The sequence below is a fragment of the Triticum aestivum genome, chromosome 2D (assembly GCF_018294505.1).
Source record: "Triticum aestivum cultivar Chinese Spring chromosome 2D, IWGSC CS RefSeq v2.1, whole genome shotgun sequence".
Classification (NCBI taxonomy): domain Eukaryota; kingdom Viridiplantae; phylum Streptophyta; class Magnoliopsida; order Poales; family Poaceae; genus Triticum; species Triticum aestivum.
In genome coordinates, this window is record NC_057799.1 from 69,982,888 (window position 1) to 70,006,469 (window position 23,582).

At 45.8% G+C, this 23,582-nt stretch overlaps 3 protein-coding genes across 3 annotated transcripts in view; 1 reads left to right on the forward strand and 2 right to left on the reverse strand.

Annotated features, from left to right (window-relative positions):
- The first annotated feature begins 3,928 nt into the window (after window positions 1–3,928).
- Window positions 3,929–6,415, forward strand: LOC123055660 (uncharacterized). Its single transcript, XM_044479575.1, has 3 exons — window positions 3,929–4,679; window positions 4,971–5,310; window positions 5,497–6,415. The coding sequence occupies exons 1-3, from the start codon at window positions 3,929–3,931 to the stop codon at window positions 6,413–6,415; spliced, it is 2,010 nt and encodes a 669-aa protein (XP_044335510.1).
- Window positions 6,416–14,156: 7,741 nt separating this feature from the next.
- On the reverse strand, window positions 14,157–16,879 carry LOC123051640 (nucleolar protein 56). The gene is made up of 4 exons (XM_044474595.1): window positions 16,681–16,879; window positions 15,696–15,856; window positions 14,984–15,117; window positions 14,157–14,483 (listed from the first exon to the last, which is right to left on the reverse strand). Exons 1-4 carry the CDS (start codon window positions 16,782–16,784, stop codon window positions 14,427–14,429), a joined length of 456 nt encoding a protein of 151 aa, XP_044330530.1. The 5' UTR covers window positions 16,785–16,879; the 3' UTR covers window positions 14,157–14,426.
- A 613-nt stretch (window positions 16,880–17,492) lies between these two features.
- The window catches only part of LOC123051639 (potassium transporter 7), a gene marked incomplete in the record, with an annotated part of 6,607 nt that continues 517 nt past the window's right edge, over window positions 17,493–23,582 (reverse strand). Inside the window, 9 exon segments of the mRNA XM_044474594.1 lie at window positions 17,493–18,828; window positions 19,366–19,620; window positions 19,711–19,825; window positions 19,927–19,979; window positions 20,068–20,328; window positions 21,587–21,640; window positions 21,747–21,992; window positions 22,354–22,591; window positions 23,430–23,582. Coding sequence (XP_044330529.1) covers window positions 17,750–18,828; window positions 19,366–19,620; window positions 19,711–19,825; window positions 19,927–19,979; window positions 20,068–20,328; window positions 21,587–21,640; window positions 21,747–21,992; window positions 22,354–22,591; window positions 23,430–23,465 — 2,337 coding nt within the window.

A 23,582-nucleotide genomic window follows, 5' to 3' on the forward strand; every position in this document is an offset into this window, starting at 1 on the left:
CGACCCAGCAACCACCCCGGGGACCGCCTCGGTCTTGCCGTCCCATTCCCGCCCTTGGGTGCCCTCGAGGAGCCGCCGGCGATCGCCGGAGCCTCGCCACCGTTCGGGCACAGAAAAGGGAGGGAGAGGGAGACCAGTCAAACCTGACTAGTGGGCCCTCTGGACCCACTGTCAGCGACCCGCGCAGCGCCCTCTCTCTGTTTAAGTGGAGGCGCAAACCCCCGCGTACGTCTCTCTGCTGCGAAAGCGTATTTCTGCTGAAACGTTTTCCTTTTTCTGGTTTTATTTAAAAACAGAGTTGACCAAACTTTGACTGGCTATAACTTTTAAAATAAAACTCCAAATGAGTTGATTCTTTTTCCTACCTCTCTCAAATTTCATCTAGTTTATTTTAAGATTTATTTCAAAAATATTTCAGACAGGTTTTGGTACTGTGTTTGAAATATCTGTATTTGTGTATTTTGCAAAATAGGAATTTTTGGAGGAAGAGGAAAGCTTCCACTAAGTGCATCCTTTGCATACTTTTGAAGGCAAGCATTTCTGAACTCTGGCATAATATTTGTTGTGGTGTTTTGATGCGATCACAGCACCTTTTGACTTGGAGTATTGTGACAGTTTATGTATCGATGTAGTCTCGTGCATGAGTGCACTTTGGAGTTGTTTGTGGCCAGCAATGGATACCCTAAGGATTTGGATCGCCCTCGTGAGCTTCTCTTGCACCGGTAGGAAGCGGGAAAGTCGTGGTCTTGGGTAGACACGATCTTGTCCCTAATCCCTCGTTATGACGAGTATGCCCGGCATAGCATGGTGAGGCTCAAGGAGTGGTGATTTATTTCACTAGTGGTAATATTGTTGGTGGATACTTGGATCACCTGAGTCGGTTGTAGACCGAGTCTTGTTCAGTAGCTTCCTTTTGTCGGTACCACCACTTGTCCCTGCAGGGGACAGGGTATGGTTCAGTAGGTTGTCAACCCCTTTCCAAAGCACACACCGTACAGAGAGGCCGTGATGAAGGTCCCGTGGCCACGGATTAAAGCCTGTCATTCGGTCCGGGGGCATGGGTGTTTCGGTTGTAGCCGAAGGGGATAGCTTCCCCAGTTTGCGCGCGGTATAAAATTTTGTGATCCCATGCTACGTCGAGGTTGTAGCCTCCCCACTTAGAGTTTTGCTTGGCAGGTGTCGTGGGTGATTCCAGACACTGGTGAGTTGAGCTGGTGTGTGCAGGTCAGGCGTGTTTTCAATCAAAAGACCGTAGACGGAATTAGTCCCGAGGGACTGAGTAATCCCGTTACTCGTGGAAAATGGTACTCCCTCTGCAGAGGATATATCCTGTCGGATAGTCATGTTCTTGAGTAGGACCACAGTCTGAGTTGAATCTTTGTAACGGTATTCGGATGGAGAACGATTTAGCTAGAGCTCTGTAACGGTATTCGGATGGAGACACGGTTAACTGGATCGTAGTAACGGTATTCGGATGGAGATACGGCTTGAGTAAATTATCGGTTTTCGGATGGAGAAACGACTGTACTAAATATTGTTTATGATTATGGCACATATGTATTGTGATCTTTATTGTTTTGGACTAACCATTTATATCATGCATTTTTATTGAGTATCCCTGGGATGGTTCTACCTCCTGGATATTCACTGTGATTATTCTCGTATAAGCCCTTTCTGTGGTGTCGCTCAGACGCCCGACTGCGGCATGCTTGTTGTTCATTTATCTTTTATAAGCCCTTTATGTGGTGTCGCCCCGACGCCCGACTGCGGCATTATTAATTCTGCATTTTCCGCTCGAGGAGTCTTTCAGACACTCGTTTGGCACCAGTATTACTATTCTGCATTTTCCGCTCGAGGAGTCTTTCAGACACTCGTTTGGCACCAGTATTACTATTCTGCAGTTTCCGCTCGAGGCGTCATTCAGACCCTCGCTTGGCACCCAGTATTTTTACTTTGAATTATTTTTACCACATGGGTGCATCTTGGTCTTTCGTATTCTTCGTGGCAGATGCGTGATCTTTTATTTAACCCGGAGCATGTTTGATATATTATACCCGTGTTCTTAATGTTTGCGAGTACATTCAAACGTACTCACTGGCTTGTCCCTGGCTATTGTCTTGGCCAGATTGCCTTGCGTGGAGGTATGCATCGCGGTGACGCCCTCGGAACCTACGCTGTTGACGTTTGCAGCCTCGCGAAGATAGGAGTTATCCTGGTCAGCTGTTCTTGTGGGAAATGGAGTCCCATAGACGCAGATGTTTCCAACCGCTTCTGCCCTCAACCATTAGAAACCAAGTGTTGTACTCCCAGGCCTAAATGGTCTTGTACTACATATTTTTGTTCCTTGCTTGGAATTCTTGTATCAAGTTGGTACCTCATCAGCTAACAGTAATCCTGGGGCTGGTGAGCACACATGCCGTTTTTCTGGGAATTTATATCCCAAAAATCCGGTCGTGACAGTTCCTCTCGGGCTTGTAAAGGAAAGGCAACTGTGCCTGAATGTTCCACAGCTCTACGCCGAAGTGCTCGCTCAAATAAATATGATGGGTTCAAAGTGCATCAGGTGTCTGACAGCAAAATGAAGGTTTCCAAAGTTAAACCACGGACTGTTCCGACTGCTCTACGCATCAGGGAGGTGGCAGAAGACCAAGTTCCACCGCCCACACCAGTTCGAGTGATCCAACAAGTTGGCGCGATGATTTGTGCTATTCCTGCAGATGAACTCTCTGAAGATACCCTGCTGGCCACCCATGAGGAGGAGCCCACAGCTTCTGATTAAGCATCGCTCCCGCTCAATTTAGTCTTTATTTTAAATGCCTCTTTTGGTGAATTGGAACGTATTATGTTGGAATGTTCGTGGCTTAAATTCTGGGGACAAACAATTAGCGCTCTCGAATGCTATCTCGTCTAGTGGTTGTGCGGTAGTTTGCTTGCAAGAGACAAAAAATCCTCGTTTGATCTGCCTTTTGTTAAATCTTGTTGCCCCCGTCGGTTTGATCAATTCGCTTTTGTACCGTCTCGTGGAGCTTCTGGTGGTATTGCCACGATTTGGAATAGTGCAATCTTCTCTGCTGATGTCTTATTTTCTGAAGATTATGCTCTGGTTACTCGTTTTCGCTCCACCCAATCAGCCCAAACATGGACGCTCGTCAATGTCTATGGGCCGTGCCAAGGTGATCAACAGCACCATTTTATCCAATGGCTATGTGACCTTAATATTCCATCTACTGAAGATTGGTTGTTTGTGGGGGATTTTAACTTTAATCGAGCACCAGAGAACCGTAACAAGCCGGGTGGAAGCATGAATGATATGAATACTTTTAATGACTTCATCAGATGTCAAAGCCTAATTGAATTACCCATTAAAGGTCGTTCTTTTACCTGGAGCAACATGCAATTGGATCCTTTACTAGAACAACTGGACTGGTTTTTCACAAGCTCCAATTGGACTCTGTCATATCCAAAAACACTGGTCAAACCATTAGGTAAACCTGTCTCCGATCACATCCCTTGTGTGGTCACCATTGAAACTAATATACCAAAATCCAAATTATTTCGCTTTGAATCCTTTTGGGTTCAACACCCAGGCTTCATGAATGTTGTCGAGACCTCCTGGTCAAAACCAGTTCATTCCACCAACTATGCCACTGTTCTATGCAAAAAATTCAAAACCCTACGTAGAAATCTCAAACATTGGAGTAAGGGTATATCAAAGCTTTCAGTGGCCATTGAAAACTCCAATAAAGCCCTCTGTGAGCTAGATGAGCTTGAAAATAAACGCATTCTCACTGTACCTGAAGCAAATTTCCGTCGCATACTCAAAGCTCACATGTTGAGATTACTACGGTACCAACAAATTTACTGGAAAAAGAGATGTACAATTCGATGGGTTCAATTTGGAGACGAACCTTCAAAGTTCTTTCAGTCCATGGCCTTGGAAAGATACAGAAAGAATAATATTGCTTCTTTGACGACCAGTGATGGCATGACTATTGAAGATGACACCGGAAAGGAATCACTCATCTATCAAGCATTCAAGGACAGGATGGGATCTTCACAACCATGTAACATGAAGTTTGACCTTGCTAGGATAATCAAAAAATGTGAAGGACTTGATGAGTTAACTCTTCCTTTCACTCATGATGAGATTGACAAAGTTATTCGAGAGATGCCTATAGATAGGTCTCCGGGCCCGGACGGCTTTACTGGACTTTTTCTTAAGAGATGTTGGCCAATCATTAAGGACGATTTTTACAAGCTCTGCCATCAATTCCATAACGGTGATCTCAGCCTGGAAAGCATTAATGATGGCTTCATAACTCTCATTCCAAAAACTGGATCACCTGAAACTATTAATGACTACAGACCGATTACTCTTTTAAATTGTTGCCTGAAAGTCATCACTAAGATCTTGGCAAATAGACTACAAAAAGTCATTCTGAAGATTGTTCACAGAAACCAATATGGGTTCCTAAAGGGGAGGACTATCCAGGACTGCCTCGCATGGGCATACGAGTATATTTATCAATGCCAAACTTCTAAAAAAGAAATCATGCTTCTCAAGCTTGACTTTGCCAAAGCCTTCGACACAATTGAACATGAAGCGATGATTGAGATTATGAAAAACATGGGATTCAATGACAAATGGCTCACCTGGATTGGCTGCATCTTTTCTTCAGCAAAATCCTCTGTCCTCCTAAATGGTACTCCTGGGCGCCAATTTCTTTGCAAGTGTGGGGTCAGACAGGGGGATCCTCTCTCACCCCTCATTTTCGTGCTAGCGGCGGATCTCCTTCAAGCGGCCATCAACGATGCCTTTGCACGCCATCAAATATATCTGCCCTTCCCTTCTCCGCATCAAAAAGAGTATACAGTCATCCAGTACGCCGATGATACCATTCTAGTGTTACCAGCATGCACGCAACAAGCGACCGTTATCAAGGACATTTTGACAGACTATGCTACGTCCATTGGTTTGGAAATAAACTTCCACAAATCTACTCTCATTCCAATCAATTGTGATACTGTTAAGTCCGAAGAGATTGCTCATATTTTCAGATGCGTCGTCGGCAAGATGCCCTTCACATACCTAGGGCTCCCACTTGGTACTACTCGACCAACGGTCCTCGATCTCATGCCTCTGGTCTGTTCCATGGAGAGAAGACTAACGGCTACTCTCAACATGATCTCATACGGTGGAAAGCTAAACCTGCTTAATTCGGTGATCACTTCGCTCATTATCTTTGCGTTATGCACGCTTCGGCTACCTACCACAATTATTGAGCTCCTAGACAAAATTAGAAGGAAATGCCTATGGACAAAGAAAACAGAGCAAGGGGACAAATGCAATTCTCTTGCTTCTTGGGAAATGGTTTGTCGTCCCAAGGAAAGTGGTGGTTTGGGAGTGATTGATCTCAGGATCCAAGGTGATGCACTCTTATTAAAGTATTTACAAAAATTCTACAATAGATGGAACGTGCCTTGGGTTGAACTCATCTGGGTAACATACTACACAAATCAAATTCCGCATGCTTCAGACCCTTGTGGATCATTCTGGTGGCGAGACGTGGCCAAACTAATGCCAATCTATAGGGGTATCTCAAACGTTCATGTGACTAATGGATCTAATGTGCTCTTCTGGAAAGATTTATGGACTGACACCACATTTGATGAGAAGTACCCGCCTGCATTCTCTTACGCCATCAATGAAGATATCTCTGTGAAGGATTTCTTGTCCATCACGTCACTGAGCGAGGCGTTTCATTTACCTCTCTCGGCACAGGCCCATGCAGAGGTGCGTCAACTGCAAGAGGACACGAGGGAAACGGCTATCTCCAATGAGCCAGATGTTTGGACATATATTTGGGGCACGGAAAGTTATACAGCTCATAGATACTACACTTTCTACTTCAGAGAAGTAAGGGCTCATGAGGCATTTGGCTGGATCTGGAAATCAAAATCCACCATGAAAATTAAAGTCTTTGGATGGTTGCTCCTATCTAATCGACTAAACACGCGAAATATGCTCAAAAGGAGGCACTACAATATAGGAAATGACTATGATTGCATCTTATGTGGACTACACATCGAGGAAACATTGGAGCACCTCTTCTTTGAGTGTCAATTTAGTACTGAATGCTGGTCCAGCCTTGGAATTCTGTGGAATCAGGGACAACCTCGCCTGCAAAATGTTGTGTTTGCCAAAAACAACTGGAACAGGCCTCTCTTCATGGAGTTATTTCTGACTGCCGCCTGGAGTATCTGGAAAGAACGTAACAACAAACACTTCAGGGGGATGATGCCCTCAAAGACCTCATGGTTAGATAGGCTTAAGACTGATTTTTCTCTCCTTACCTATAGGGTTAAGGAAAAGCATAAACATCTCATTCCACTCATCCTCTCCTCTATATCTTGAGTTCTCCCTCACCTCCCAAAGAGAGGGTGAGTTGTAAAGACATCATGTAAAGCCCTCATGTAAATTGTAACCCCCATCTTATTAATACAAAAACAGTAGGAGGTTCTCCTACTGTTAAAAGGTTCAAAAAAAAGGGCTGACCACTCCTGCCCCACATGACCGTGACATGCATACACGGACGCCCGCCATTGCTACCTCGTGTACCCGTGGCGGGCTATAAGTCATGCCCGCCATTGAGAATGTTCTACCAGTAGCAGGCGTCCCGCCCGCCACAGATGCCATGTTGGTAGTGGCGAACGCCTCTAAGAGCACCACTTGTCACTGATGAGCTTTTAGCGCCTGCCTTTGTTATGCATTTCTACAGTAGTGTAATGGCGGACATCTATTTTGATAAAAAAAATTGATGTATGAGGAATAGAGTTGGATGGCCTCCGTCCGGCCATATGTTTGCAAACACCGTCCAAACGTGTCCACGAATATTTGAGGGTGTCCGTTGTAGTAGTATCTACACGAAAGAAATGCTAGTCTTTTTCAGTGACATTACGAGCATGCAACAACGAGTGAGGGGTGGAGTATGGGGTGGCTAGCTAGTAGGAGCGCGACAGATGTGGCAAGTACGAGAGTACAGCCCCTTGCAAGAACGGGCCTCCTGACCATACATGACGGACCCGGTAGCCTGTCTCGCTCGCTCCACAGTAGACTACCACACCACACCACACGAGAAGAGAATATGCATCGATCGACATGCATGCACACATGCAAGGAAATCCACAGCACCCCACCCACTCCCCGGCCCCGCAGCTAGCCAGCCAGACACATACGTAGACGGACGCGCGCAGCAGCATAAAATAATGAGTTTCTTGGTCATGAGATGAGAGACATGGATGGGCCGGCAGAGGCTAGGGGCTGGCCGGGGTGACAAGGTAGAGGAGGGAGAGGAGTGCGTATATGGGAACCGGACGTAGGGTCGTGCGGGCGACAGTGGCGAGGGGCGACGTGTCGCGGTGGAGGGCGAGGGCCCGGTACGCCGGGTACGCCCCGCTTGCGCCAGCCACAGCGACATACGGCGCGCGCATGCAAGCGGACGTACTGCGCCCCGGGCCTACGCGGTACGCACGGGCCAGGGAGAGACGACCAGCCGCTCCATCGCCCGCCCGCGTGCGTACGTACGCCGCGCGCCGCGGGCCGGGACGTGCCGGCCGCTGACTCTACACCTTACCTCGTACCAGCCGCGCGTATGTATGTCGTCCTACGTAGCCGCTGGATTAGCCAGCCAGCCACCACCGCCGCGCGCCGGCCGGGCGGCACGGCGGGCGCCGCTCCCCGGGACGTGCCTGCCGGCGCTGATCACACCTTACCTCGTACACCGCCGGCGCCATACTCAGTCGCGCAATGCGGCGGCATGGACGTGCACTTTGCGTCTAGTTTAGCACGACAATGGGACATATTTTCTTTTCTTGATGAACCGGCCTGGAATTTGCTACGCCAACTTTGAATTTCTTTTCTTTTTCGGTGCCCATTCCTGGTACACATACACTTGGCGAAAACGTGTGCGATTCGGTTAAGTCACGAGTCTGCAGGGTCCGAGACAAGTGCATGTTTTCAGTGTACTTCATCAGCCCTGCAAGTACGCATGGGAAACGAGAATGTGAGCAAGATAAGGTCGTCCACGATCAATTCCTTCAGTCGTCACGCTCCAGCTTGCCTGTCACCACGTGAGAGGGTGGGATCGATCGATGGGCTTGTCCCCGGTCCATGTTTCGTGCGTGGTGTGGGCAAAGAAGAAGGGCGTACGTACGTGCGTGCGACAAGTTGACGGCCAGATGGAACGGGAGGGTAGAGGGATAGCGGGGAGTTGCGCACTGTTCATGCAGCACACGATCGATCGGTTATGGACGAGGGGAGGGCATGGGCCGGACGTGTCTAGGATGGCACCCGTAGGGTTTGGGTACGGGTGGAACCACTCCATGCCCTTACCCATCTCATTTGAGCTTACCCATCATCCGTACCCATACCCGTTAGTGGGTACAATATTTTTCCATACCCGTCACCCGACAGGGTAAATGGGTACCCGCGGATAAAAATACCCATGTTTGAATAACATTAATTTGAGCATTACATTATTATAAACAACAACATACAATCTTATTTTATAAATAACAACACATAATGACATCAATACATACTTATAAACAACAACACATCCTAAACAACAACACTTTCTTGTAAACAACGACATGTCAAAACATCAACACATAGTCATAAATAGTAGCACACAGTCATAAGTTTTAAGTTGACAAACTCACGACAAAGTGTAGAGGTAATTTATCCATATTTGTTAGATCTTATAAGGATACATGGGTACGCGGGTATGGGTTATGTGATCCCGTACCCATACCCGCTCTACCCGATGGGTTTGAGATTTTTCTATTTATATACCCATGGATAACGTTTTGTTTCATACCCTTACCCTAATAGGGTTTTTACCCGCAGGGTACGTGGGTAATGGGTACCCATTGACATCCCTAGACGTGTCAGCCCGTGCGCCTCCGCCCAAAATGGCAATAAGGGAATCACTTTTTTTGCGGAATAATAAGGGCATCACTATTATAATTTTTTTGCGAGGGGCATCACTATTACTCCTTCCGTCCCAAAATAAGTGACTCAAGTTTGTACTAACTTTGTACAAACTTGAGTCACTTATTTTGGGACGGAGGGAGTATAATTTAGAGGAGGATACGGCTGAGTATTCTTAAAGGACAAACGAGTAGATTCTCTCCTCTATAAAAGTGTCATTTTTTTTGTGGTGGAAAAAAAGTGTCACTTCTAAGCGAACCAGGTGGGCCCCTGGTTGCGCCACCTGGCCGCGTGGAAGCCTAGGGTCGGCTCCTGGCCCCTCCAGTCACTTTCTGGAACCTTTGTCTTCCGAAAAAAATCTCCGTAAATCTTCACGGTATTTTGAGCTTCGTGAATATGGATTTTCTGAAAAATAAGAAAACATGCAGAAAAAAGCAACTGACTAAGGGCACTGAATTAATAGGTTAGTCCAGAAAAAAATATAAATTTGTATAAAAAGTATTCAGATGTGATATTATAATGGCATGAAACTATCAAAAATTATAGATATTTTTTAGACGTATCAACAGGCCGGAGCTCCACGAGCCTTGTCGTGCCACTAGGGACAGCTCAGACTGCCTAGAGCCGTGACTACACTCACCCTGTCGGACGCGGAGCAAGAAGAGCCACCCTTGTCCACCCACGCCCGGCGGCGAGCGAGATCCTCGTTGGATGCCGCGGAGCTCTAATACTCTCGGGCGAGCGCATCCCAGTCAATGGGGTCTGCTTTGGATCTGGATCTGCTGTCGGAGCCGGCCATGGTAGTGCGGGCCAACGGGAACAGCGAAGAAGGGCAGGGGGAGGATGGAGAGGGGAGCGAAGCTGCCGATAATGAGGTTTATGTAGGGTTAGGGTGGGCCAGCCCGGGCATGTCTAGCATGGCAGGTGCGTCCAGACCGCCTCATATCCATCTATATATGGGTTGGATTTGAGGGTGCCAGATAGTACGTGTAAGGAAACATAGTAGAAAACAAAAAAATCATCCTACGAATCAAATCAAGGAACACTATGAAGATCCATTTGGGATTAGACTAGATCATTATCGACTAGAGTGCAACAGAAGTTGAGTTGGTGTAGATTGTTGATGCAGATTCCCACGGCTAGGATATACAACTTCCCAACCACGCGATTTTTCTCTCAGAGAAAGATCGAACGGACGACCTCTTTGTCAGTATCCATGCGTATGGAATCAATAATCCGACAGGGCTTATCAATCTAGAGCCAAAAGGTGCCGGAGTAGAAGAACGGAGGAGCAACAGCCTCACGGCGTGGAGGAAATTGTGGGAGAGAGGGGGGTGCAGACAGAAAATTGTGTCTTAGGGGCGGGCTTCCCCTCCCCTCTATTTATAATAGGGCTAGAGGTGGCCGACTTGGTGAGTGGGCTATTCCTCCCCTCTATTTTATAATTGGCCATGGGGTGGCCGACTTGGGGAGGGGGCTATCCCAAAGGGGTGTGCCCGCATCTAGGGCCAGCTGCCCCCAAAGGGGCGCACCCCCTCCCAAGCCTAGCTGCACCAAGGGGGCTTGCCCCCAAAGGCAAAGGGGGGCGCCCCCACTATTGAGCCCTAGTGGCCCATGTAGGGCTGCTCCACTTGGGCATTGCCAAGTGGCAACCCCACAACGCCCTCTAGAACATTCAGGGAGGTTCGGGAAACTTTCGAAATCTTCCCACTCCTTCTGGATGCTTTCTAGGGTTACACGGAACATTTTTGGTTTTTCAATTTTTTCGGTTTTCTTTCAAAACCTTACGGCTCTCTCTCCGAAACATTTTCTCTTTATTCAAGACTTTTCCAGTGAAAATTACATAAGCTCCTACACTTCTAATACTCAAGAGATAGGTGACCCTTAATCGTTGACCCCGCGGGTTCGGTAAAGTATAGACATGACCAGAACTCCTTCTGTTCAATGATCAATTGCGGAATTGTGGACATCCATATTGATCCATATACCCACACAAATGATTATCGAGATGCTTTACAAGACCCAAGGTGAGATTTATCGGCATCCACGTGAATCAACACTTGATCACTATGCCAATTATCCTCGTTACCGGTTTTGTTCTCTTTTCTCGTTCCCGTGTTTCGCCATCCCCGTGAAAAAAATCACGTTGTGTCTAGCCAGACGATGATGGATACCTCCACACCGAGAGGGCCCTAAGAATATGTCTCCATCATCGGAGGAGCAAATCTCAGTCTCGAGCTATCAAGTCCATTGTCATACTTTTCTGACGCACCTAAAATTTGTCGTTATGATCACCCTCTTACGGTTGACGTTTGATGAACCTTAAAGTACATCATCCGGTATGCAGAACATGATACTCTCATGGTCAAAGGAATTATGCATACGTTAACATTTGTGTGCTTGTACTAATAACTTGTGACGATATGATCTCGTAGTATAACAATAAATTGGTCTGTTGAACACAAATGTTCTTCCAATAATGTGCTCACAAAGTTGCCGACATCCTTATTACCTTAATTATGCCCATGATCAGGAAAACAGAACCCAGAACCATCATACAACACTTGAGCTAGTTTTAGAGGCGAGACTAGGAATCTATTTTCTGTTTATTATTCCACACATACACATGAGTTTTCCTCTGAGTCTCGTGGTTATTGCAGATATAGCACATAAAAACATTAATTATAAACTTAAAAATAAATAATAACATTTATTATTACCTGTAAGGCATATTTTCAACAGGCCGAACATTTGGCATCGGTCTAAAGAGTCTGATTGGATGACCTTTTTTGATCAGGGCCGTGTTTGGGTGGACCGCCGAACATTTGGCATCGGTCTAAGGAGTCTGATTGGATGATGTTTTTTGGTCAGGGCCATGTTCGGGTGGACCGCCCAGACGATTACGGGGAGAAATAGGGGTCCGGTTTGAGATGCTCTAAGAGCATCTCCAACAGCCGAGCTATATAAGCGCCACGCGCTAAAATCAGTGTTTTTGCGCGCGCGCGCTACCGATCCGGGCGCTCCAGCGGAGGCACAAAAACCGCACGCGCCGAAACGCCATCGCGCGCCGCTTATTTGCTGCGCCCGCTTCCGCGCGTTGGACTCTCGAGCGCGCGCTTGCTACTCCACCTACCCCATCCAGCCGCGGTGCCGCCGCTGCCCGCGCCACCCGGCGACCGTTCCGGCGCTTCCCCGGCCTATCCCCGCGCCGCGGCGGCTTCTTCTGCCTCCCTCTAGTCACCGCCGCCCCTCGTGCGCGTCGGTCCTCCGACGAACAGCGCGCGGCCGCTCGCTGCCTCTCGGCGCCCGCAAGATGTTCGACAAAACGCCCGCAAGGTATGTATTGCTCAAACTTCATAAATTTGGTGCATGTTGATTGTAGTTTTTATAGCCTAGTATTGAACATTGTAGATGAGTTCGTCGTATGATTCTTTCGAAGAAGAATTTGATATGGAAGAGGAGGAGGATCTTGCAATGATTCTAGCTATGCACATCAATAAAAAACCGAAGCATGGTGGTTCGGTTATGGGTCGGCAGAAAATTTGGAGGGCTAGGATCGATGCCCATAACAGATTGATGAGGCACTATTTCGTGGAATATCCCACATACCCGGAGTCGTACTTTCGTCGCCGGTTTAGGATGAGCACCGAGTTGTATAGGCGCATTGCAGAGAAACTAGCGAGCCATGACCGGTTTTTTCAGCAAAGGAGGAATGTCGCCGGAGAGCTCGGGCATAGCACCTTTCAAAAGGTGACAGCTGCTTTGCGTATGTTGACATACAGTATCCCGACTGATCTAGTTGATGATCACTTGGCTATGGGTGAGAGCCAAGCCATCATGTGTGTCAAGCGCTTCGTAGTCGGAATTGTCCAAGTGTTTGGCCAGGAGTATTTGAGATCTTCCAATGCTGAAGACGCCGCAAGGCTATTGGAGATGAACAAAGCTCGCGGCTTCCCAGGTATGCTTGGCTCAATAGATTGCATGCATTGGAGTTGGAAAAATTGTCCAAAGGCATGGCATGGGCAATTCCAAAGTGACAAACATTTGTGAAGCCGTTGAAAAAACCGGAAGGTAAGAAAAATCTTGATTTCCACAATGCTCAGGCGGCGGCTAGAAAAGATGTGGAGAGAGCTTTTGGAATTTTGCAAGCCCAATTTGCTATTGTGAGAGGACCGGCTAGATTTTGGGATCAAAAGATGCTTTGGTACATCATGCACGCTTGTGTGATCATGCACAACATGATCATCGAGAATGAGCGTGGCCAAGATATAGACTACTCTCAGTATGAGCTCTTGGGACACCCCGTGCGAGTGCGACGGAGGGCTGAAAGGGTGGCCCGTTTTGCTGCCTCCTATTATGCCATCCGACGTCCCCGTCAGCGCATGATGATCTTTAGAAGGATCTCATTGAGGAGTGGTGGGCTTGGAATGGCCGACGATTTGTGGTTTGATGTTGTATTGTTGAACTATTTGTTGTGTTATTGAACTATTTGTTGTATTGAACGATAAACTATTTGTTTGAGTTGTAATAACGAAATTGAACTATTTATTGTTGATTTGTTTTGTTTGTGTTTGATCTTTTTGATTGTGTTTGTAATGCATATGTTGTTTGTGCGAGAGTCGCGCGCGCTGCATTTTAGCGCGGCTGCTGGAGCCAGCGTTGCCCGCCACGCCAAACCAGGCGATGGGCGCGCGGCAAAGTAGTTTTTAGGGCGCGGCGCGTTGAGCGGCTGTTGGAGATGCTCTAAAATCAATTGCAGGGGAAAATGGAGCATTTTTGGCCCATCATCAACTAGGGATATAGCATACAGGCGTATACTAGCACAGGCTATACCTATATAGACAGACATGTTGACTCCTCTGGAAAATAACAAGCCTGACAGATTCATCGGGCCAGCAGGCCATGCCAATCACTGGAACCCAGGAAAAGACGCATCGACCAGGCATTCTATCGAGGAAGGGCCCGGACAAAGCTTCCAATCCATCATCGTCCATGTGATCTGAAGAATATCCAGTAAAAAACGAAAAAGGGCACAGCGGCATTGCATTTCTCAGTTCCCACAACACCTCCTCAAGCAACCCAAAAAAACCAACTCAAGCACATCAGTGGCGAGCTGCATCATCTCTGCTGCATCATCACAAACTCAGAACAGCATTCGGCAACAGTAATAAAGTGCAGAATACATAAAACTTTCCAAGCAATTCTGATGGTATAGGGACCGTTAGACCAGAACCAACTACATTCAGTTTTGCACTCTGGGGTTCATAAATGTTCTTTTGTTCACTGTGACGGGTCACCTTGATGCCTGATGCCACTGCTAGGTTTACACTTTACAGTGCTGATTGAGGTTCAGATGAAACCAAGAGATCTAAGAAGTGCAAAAGTGTGGACGGCTGCCTTCTTTTAACTCCATGGTCCCATGGATATTCAAGAGTCATAGCGATAACTTCTTTTTCTTCTTTGATGTATTGTGGAGCTTATCTTTAGCGGCCTGCATGAGGAAATCATCCATCAGAGGCATAGGAAGGCTGACGACTCGAGAAAACACAATATAAGATACTGTTAAGAGGAAACCATGAACATCATGAATGACTGTTCCATATAGGTGGTAGTTGCCAGGCGGTGAAGTAAAATTCCAGTAACAGAATTATCAGTTTTCACATCGATAAGGAACCGTTTCATATGGCACCATCCAATGGTCAACATTGCAAGGAGACACTGTGGACTATAAATATCAGGCTCATACGGTCAACAGAGGTGACAGTGCCCAGAATCTATATTATGTATATCAAGTAGTTCTGGCAATGATAACTGCATAACGGCTTTAGTTTCCAAAACCCATTTTATGAATGAGCATTGTTGAAGGCATTTCAGTTCATCACATTATCTAGTGTCTACCCAATGATTTCCTATTTTCCTTTAGAAAAGGACAAACAGAATACCAAAACAGCCACTGTATTATATTATGTTTCGGTCAAAAAATAGTATTACCTTTGTTTTTCTCTTTTTCTTTTTCTTTTTCTTCTTTTCCTGTCTCTGCTCCCCGTCATCTTGATTGGAAACCTCAGAGGAATCCTCAAATGATGGAACATGCCGTACTACTCTCCCAGAAGTTGAGGCCTCACCTACATTAGCAGGACAGTGTAGGTCGAATTTGGTCAGGTCTGGAAGGGATGTAGGTCAAAATAGGTTTTGAGGGGATGTGGCCAACTGGTCATGTACGTCAAATTTGCTAGTGCAATATATAAAGAGTAAAGTTGAGAACATCAGCAATGCAAAAAACAGTGGCAGAGCTCAACCACATCTTCAGAGCAGTCCAGAAATCAGGCAAAGCTTTACCATTAATTTTAAATCAACCAATATCAGGAAAATAAGATCTAGTCTTAAAGTTATCGTTAGTGATTCAGGTGTTTCTTGCTCGATCTATAACTGGAGACTGCATGGTCCTAAAACAAATGGCATCCACTCTTTCAAACTTCGGTGTCATGTTCTGTGGCAAAAATCACAAGAGATGTAGGCAAGACTTGGAAACAAAAGGCCTAAAATAAAATTTATTCATGCTCCTATTTCAATATTGCGCTTAGAAGTAGCAAATGGCAGCTAAAATTGATGCATAAACTCTTATCATGATATAACTCATCCCATACATGCATTTCAAGGGTTAGACATATGAATATAGGATAGGTGGAATGACAATCCATACCCTTGCTTGCCTTTATGGTTTCCATTGCATTTTTCACAGCCAAATTTACAAGATCAGGATTTAGAGAGTCCAAGCCATCAGGTTGCTGTAGTTTTCTCTCGAGGAATTTCGCTAAAGCAGCAGCCTTATTTGTAGTCAGTGGTCCTCCAGGATGGGCCATCCTATTTGAAAGGAGATGAAACAGTCATATCCGTAACCAAAGAAAAGTACTCATGCAAATTCTATGTTCTTTAGCAAGCCCATATAAACATCACAAGGAATTAACTCTGCTGGTTATTTGTGCATGAGACTAACCATATCATACCAAAGTAAAACCCTGCTTTATGTTCCATGAGATACCCATCGAGGAGCATGAATGTTCTATTTTTTTATATACAAAACTATGACTATACGGACGCAAGTATGCATAGAAGCAATAACCCCAACTTAATCCAAAATCAGATACATCAGCAACCACTCATGAGGGCCACAAAATGTAAAGCATCCCAGTGATTTGAAATTTTGAATCACGCAGTCCACTCGCTCATTCTTCGGTTCATGTGCAAGCAGCAGAAACACCACGAAAAAAAACGAGTGTTGAAAGCACAATCTAAATCCGATTCATTTTTCTTATCTAGCACTGCAAACCTCACAAATTTAATCAGCAGCACTGCAAGCAACAGAAGTAAGCAGCGAGAAACTACTTGAAATCAGCTTATCGGAAGACTTCAATCACACAACCTGATTTCAACTACACGCACTCCGCTTCAGAGGAAGCAATCAACGAGCAAAATGACGAAGCCCTAATCCACAGCCCCAGAAAAGTCCTTGAGCTTTTGACCAATTCCCCCACCGAACCGAATTAAGCAGAAACCCACGCTTGAAACGAGCCCCAACCCCGCCCACTACAACGGCGAAACCAAACGACGTGCGTGGACCGTCAGACCGCGAGCTACATTTAGTGCATCTGGAGGCGGCAGGCGCTAGTGAAGGCGCGACGCGGTACCTCGGGTTGGGGCGGGAGGACGGCGGTGGCGCCGGGAGGGGCGCGAACTTGCTCCCCCGCAGCGCTTTGCGCTCGTCGTCGGTCAGGTCGCCGCCCGCCGCCATGCCGCCGCCGCCGCCGCGCGCTGGGCCGAGGAGGAGGAAGGGGAAGGCGGCTCGTCTGTTCGGGTTTGGTTGGTTGGTCTCTTGGGGTTGGATCGGACCAGATCGTCTGTCCCTCTATGCCGCGTGGGCCCGTGCGCACCGGTTTGGGGTTCGGTCGGGCCAGGTCTGCAGCCTGACCGACCGTGCAATTGAGTCAAAAGTGTCTCTGTATGGCAGATGGGGCCGTATGTACAAATGTGAATCCTTCCAAGGCTCAAAAGCGGTCAAAAAGAAGACATGCTGAAGGAAAGTGTCCTTTTTCCAAGCAAGAGTTCAGTGCTGCCAAGCAAAATCCAAGGCTATGATCATGCTAAGTAATGCTGCATCAGAAATATTTTCGAACTTCACTCCTACAGTACCATTTATGCTATGTTTATTTGAGGGAAAATTCATGCTATGTTATGCTGCATTAGAAATATCTGCAGATTTAGTTCAGCTGCATTCCAAACTTACTGCATGCATACAATACAGATACAGTATGCTCCTGCTATCGGTTCTTCATCTCAAGTTGAGACCAGATCGGCGCTTGCTCAAATAGTAGGTGGAAGCTGTGACCGTCAAAGTTTCTACCGCATTCGGAAGCTCATAGGAAAGATCACAAGACACAAGACATGGTGATGTATACTGCATACCATCTGTTGTTCATCTCAAGCTGATAACACACCGTGCTTGCTCAAATACGTGGTAATTGAAGTTACTGACAGGCACAAGCAAAGAATGTTCGAACTTTCTAGTTGTTGATCGCAGTAATGATGTTACCTATCATGAACTGAAAATCTGAAACATGGTGTATTTACATGTTCACCGAAGCCCCGGAATTCAGAACGGTGGCAGCTAGCTGGTTCAGCCGGCCACCGCCCATCTTTACATCGCCTGAAAGCTCGGTGACACTGACAGGCATCCAAAAGACCAGACGAAAAATTACACTAGACGTAGTAGATCATGCCGACCTCGATGAGGCTGATGTGGGGTATATGCAGCGTCACCGACGGGCCCCTGCAGTTCTTCCGGAGGAACGAGTAGGCGTAGTCGATGGCGAACGACTTCAGGAAGTTGGAGTTCTTCCTCGCCTTGACGTAGGAGTGGCCGATGATGTACGCCACGCCAGCCTCCTTGGCCTCCAGTAGGTCCGACAGCTCGTCCCGCACCTGCGGGTTGATCTGCTCCTCCTCGGCGACCTGGAAGCGGACCCGGCGGCGGCTCAGGCCGCCCGACTCCTGCTCGTAGATGGACTGCAGGCTCTGGAGGGTCTCTGACTTGCTGCTCCTGGTCAGGGAGGTGCCTTCATTGGAGTCTCTCATGATCAGCCCGGTTCCGGTTGCGTCGGTGGTGTGTATGACTGCCATTCTTCCCTCGTTCGATGACTCATAGCTTCCAGAAGAGGCGGCTTCCTCGGCTTCCATTTGGATGAACTTTGCGATGCTCATCACCAGGTGGTTCTCGAAGTTCTCATCGTCTTTCTGCACATCCTTATAACCATATCTCACAATGCACCGGTACATCCGGTACTGCCTGGGGCCGATGCGCCCAATGAGGTACCGCTCATCAACTGGAACATAAGGCACTGGCACGGACTTCACGCAGACAAAGACCAAAATCTGGTGAAATGCAGGCAGGTTGGTGACGAAATGTGAGAAGATGGCAGGCACCCCGGTCACTAGCTCTGTGTAGATGAGGCCGATTCCAGGCACACGCACGATTCCAAGGCTCGGGCCAAGTGTAAGGATCCATTTCATTGAGACCTTGTTTTGGAGATCAAACAGGTACTTTCGCCGTGTACCATAGTGCCACACGTACATGATGAACATGAACACGAAAGCAAGCGCAATCGGAGTCCATCCTCCCTGAGGAACCTTTATGAATGATGCAGACAGATACGCGCCCTCAATTGACCCGAAGAATACGAGGAACGACAAGGCAGGCAGGATATTCTTTTTCCACACAAATATGATGACCAGTGCCATCAGCCATGTCGTAACAAACATCACAGTGATGCACGCAAGACCTAAGATCATGCACAGGATGGGAGCAAAAGTTAGTCCAGGCATACCAAGCATAAAAAAATCATGAAAAAAAGGGCAGGCTAGATACAGTCTCATGACAAAACAAGGAAAGATGCTAGTGACCAGCTAACTATACACACCTCCCAAGATATGAACATCAACTTACCCCCTCCTACCCAAGATAGACTATTCACCTCTAAAGGATACGAACATCACACTTAGCCTATACAAGAAAAGTAGCAGCTGGTTGGCTGAATTTGCCACATCAATGAGATACGCACAGTACATAATTTAGACAATTATAAATTCTTAGCATAGAATTAAAATTCATAGCTATATTTTGGTTGAATCAAGAACAGTGCAATTGAATGTGCATCACAGAAATGAATTGTCAACATAAGATGGTGAACTATGTTGCACAGAAAATAGCAGGTTCTGAATAAAATGAAGTATATGAGGAACCATCAGATTCAAGAGCAAAACCCAAGTGTACCATAGGATCTGCATAGTTTATGCATTATTGAAGTGGTCGAACTTACCGTAAGCATTTCCTATAATGTTTATGTCACGGAAGCCAACTGTCACAGCTAAACAAAGGACCATCAGGATCCAATTTATCTCAGGTATGTAAATCTGGCCATAGATCCACCTTGATGTATGCACAACTTTCACCCGTGGAAAGCATCCCAAAGAAAGGCACTGCTTGACAATAGAGAAGGTTGCTGATATAATTGATTGGCTGCCTACAATTGCAGCAAGAGATGCCAGGACAAACATGGGCCAAAACACAGTACCTGCAAAAGTGATGTGATATGATTTAATACTATTTTCAGCAACATGTGAAGTGAGAATTCTCAGGCATGCTTTGGGCTTCTGAAACTTACGTGGAATTGATAGGTAAAAACTGTCATGTACATCAGACATGTTCTTGGAAAGAAACGCAGCCTGCCCCATGTATTGCAGAACAAGACAGGGATATATGACACCAACAAAAGCCAGCTAAAAAAGGTGAAGAGTTGTAGTCAGTCAGCATGATATATATTTTTTGTCAGTCTAGCCTTAAAATATAGGTCACAACTCATATATGAAGTTCTCCATACCCTGATGGATGCAGCAGTGAAGTGGCCAAGATCGGCAAACATAGCTTCAGTGCCTGCATGTATCACAAATATTCATAAGACAAACTCTTCACTACAAATAATGGATAATCATAGCTAGATAGCACATCCATTTGAATTCACCTGTCACGGCAAGAAGTACTCCTCCTAGAGAAATCCAACCATCTCTTCCTGTTATCTTGAAGAACTTCACAATATAATGCGGGGAAAGAGCAAGACATACTCTGGGATTCCAGCGGATGATATTATAGAGACCAATGACACCAATGCTCAAGAGCCAAAGTACAACAATGGGGGCAAACACGAATGCCACCCTATGAGTACCTCGGTGTTGTAGCGCAAAGAGGCCAACAAGCACAACACATGCAATGAGTACTACCCAACCTGTAAAAGAACAAGTTAGTCAATATAATGAGAGCCATTTACTAAAGGAAACTACAAGTAATGCAGATATGTTCCTCAAGGAAGAAATCAACGGCAACAGCAATATCTTTGATGCAAAAAAAGAACCATGTACTCTTTCAAGATATACAGGTTACGAAGTCATAAAGGCAGCTCATTTAAATTCTACACCAGATCATCATGCAAACAGGGGTGCCTTGAAATTTATCTAATTTTCAGTCACATCATCCCCCATACTACTAATATAATTCAAACAAATAATTAGGTGTTCCGATTCTTTCAAATTTCAATGTTCCATCTGTTACCTATCAATTTTGTCGAATTCATGCAACCGATTCTTTCCAATTTCAGTGTTCCATCTGTTTCCTATCAACTTTGTCGAACTCACGCAAATAAGCACACGAAGAAAATCTTAAAGTACACTAAGTAATACTCCCTCCGTCCCAAAATAAGTGACTCGACTTTGTACTAACTTTGTACTAAAGCTAGTACAAAGTTGAGTCACTTATTTTGGGACGGAGGGAGTAGATTTCATTATCACAAAATGGGACGATTATTTTCCTCAACTAAAGATGAAGACGAGAAAACCTTTGATTACTTGCAGGTAATTTGAGCTACAGCACCAATTTTACAGTTCCACGCATGACAGATAGATAACTAAACATTGAAATGCATTGGATTTTAGCATATAGATTAAGAACAACGAAGATTAATATTATATCAGATAGCTTGACTGGCACTTGCAAAATAGGAAAACCTCTACATAGAATTTGACCATACTAATCAAGGGAAGTCTGGAGATGCTTGTGTTGTCTAATTCCATTCTAACATATGGAAGTTCACTTACCCACTCTAAAAGTTTGAAGTAAAACTAGATGAAATGCCTTCTTAAGAGGGTTTTTTTTAATAAATATGTAACGATTATAGCATATTACTATCACAGGAACGGGTTGCTCAATATCTACTCCCTCCGGTCCTTTTTAGTCCGCATGTAAGGTTTATATGAAGTCAAAATATCTCAACCTTGATCAAACTTATAGAAAAAAAATATCAACATTCACAATGCCGAACTAATATTGTTAGATTCATTATGAAATGTAGTTTCATAGTATATATATTCGATATAGTGGATGTTGATATTTTTAATATAAATATGATCAACAAATCTAATACGCGGAGTAAAAAGGACCGGAGGGAGTATTATGCGGTTGGGGGAAAATAAAGAAGAAGCTAGACATACCATTTCCTAATCCACCTGTGCCTCGGTCTTGTAATCCAGACAAGGCTGCCAAAACTGCAACAAGCACAGCATGAGATGTGACAACTGACAACAGCGAAAGTATGTGTCCATAATTAAAGAAAGAAAAAAAAGCAAAGAAACAAGGACATGTTGTGCATACCAGAGATGGTGGGTGTAAGGACGCCATCACCTATCACCATGCATGCTCCAAACAGAACAAAAAGAAGCAAACATGTCCGCAGCTTCTTGTGCTTCTCTAGAAACCTTTTGAATGGTGAGGACATAGCAGTCCGATCAACCCCAGGCTGATAATATGTTGACAGCTCTTCATCTGCCGCTTGCTGGTTTGGAAGCAGGCTCATCTTTGCATGCCTGCAGAGTAGTGAATACAAAGCAAATGTCCCACCTGGATAACACATTTACTTTATTCAGTAACCACATGCAGTGAAAAAAAAGTAGCTAAACAAAACAACTACTCCTAGATAGCTCAGGTCACCACTCTACTGTAAAAGAGAAGGAACACAAGTTCATCCTTTGGAGAAAGAACAAATACTTGAAGACAATAACGTCTGTTGGAGTTATGCTAACAGTCTTATTACAGAACTTCACCTTTTCTATATTCCTGTCCGCCTAGCAGAATTTATGTGTGCTCTACTAAGCTAGGCTAAAACTTCCAAAAGATTCAATGAACCAAACTTAGAACACAGGAGCATATGCGCTGCAATTAGGAAACCAGTAAAACAAACTAGTACAATGAGATCACTCACCCTCGCCATTATCGTCAGCACCCAAGACAATTATGACGTACTTTAGCAACGGAATGAGTGTCAAGGTCCAAAATATCAGTGAAAGCAATCCAAAGACGGTCGCCTCATCACTGTACTTGTCCAGTCCAGACAGTGCGCTTTTGAAGACATACAGAGGCGACGTACTCAGGTCTCCATACACCACACCAAAGCTCTGAAACGCTAGTAGGGAAAGAGCTTTGTGATATTTCCACTGGCCCTGCAAAACAACAACCATCAGCACAGCAAGACTACGAACAATGACCACAAGAAACTGGTTGTTGACTTGGTGAATGTCTCTACTAAACTACTCCCTCCGTTCACAAATATAAGATGTTTTAGATATTTCAATATGGACTACATACAGACTGAAACTAGTGAACAAACACACTAAAATGCGTCTATAAATACATCCGAATCAGAAAAAAGCTAGAACATCTTAAAATAGTGGAGAGAGGGAGTAGTACACAACACAAACGGCCAATGCAATTGCAATGGTATGTCTATTTCTGGCGACGTTGGCCAAAATTGGATAAACCAGCAGCTGATGAAACAGCTTTTGTTGTATCAAAGAATTTCTAATGCAGTCTACACCTCTACGGTGATTTGGAATTCAGAAACTGAAGCTGTATCAACAGAGAACTCTATGATGAGGATGCGCATGCCTGTAATAAGAAGGTGAAAACAAAGAGGTCGATTCATGGTCAGCCTGACTACTCCCTGAGCATCGAGCAAGCACCAACGAAACAGTTGACCCGATTCGATCGCATGGTACGGATGAACCCAATGTTCTACTGAACCAAGCAAAATTGAACTTGTAACAAAACAACTACCCAGCCAATTATATACCCAGAATAATCGCACAGCCGCACCGCATCATCCCGCATCCGGCGGTAATTTTCTCACCCCCGCTCCGAAGAAGCGAGATCGAAATCTCGCCGCCACCATCAAGTAAAACCCGAACATGGCCGCCTTCCAAATCACCCCTCATCATAATCCGAACTCCCGACGCGGCATGGGGACGGGTGGAGCGGAGTAGCGGAGCGGTTAGTAGTTACCTGCGGCGCGGCGGCGGCGCCGATCTCCTCGTCCATTGGGGGCACCCGCCCGCCACTGGAATCTCGCGGCGGCGGCTACTCGAAGCAGCAGCAGCGGCAGCTGGGGAAGCTGATGCTAGCTCCCCCTGGGCTAGCGCGGCGAGGCGGGAGGGC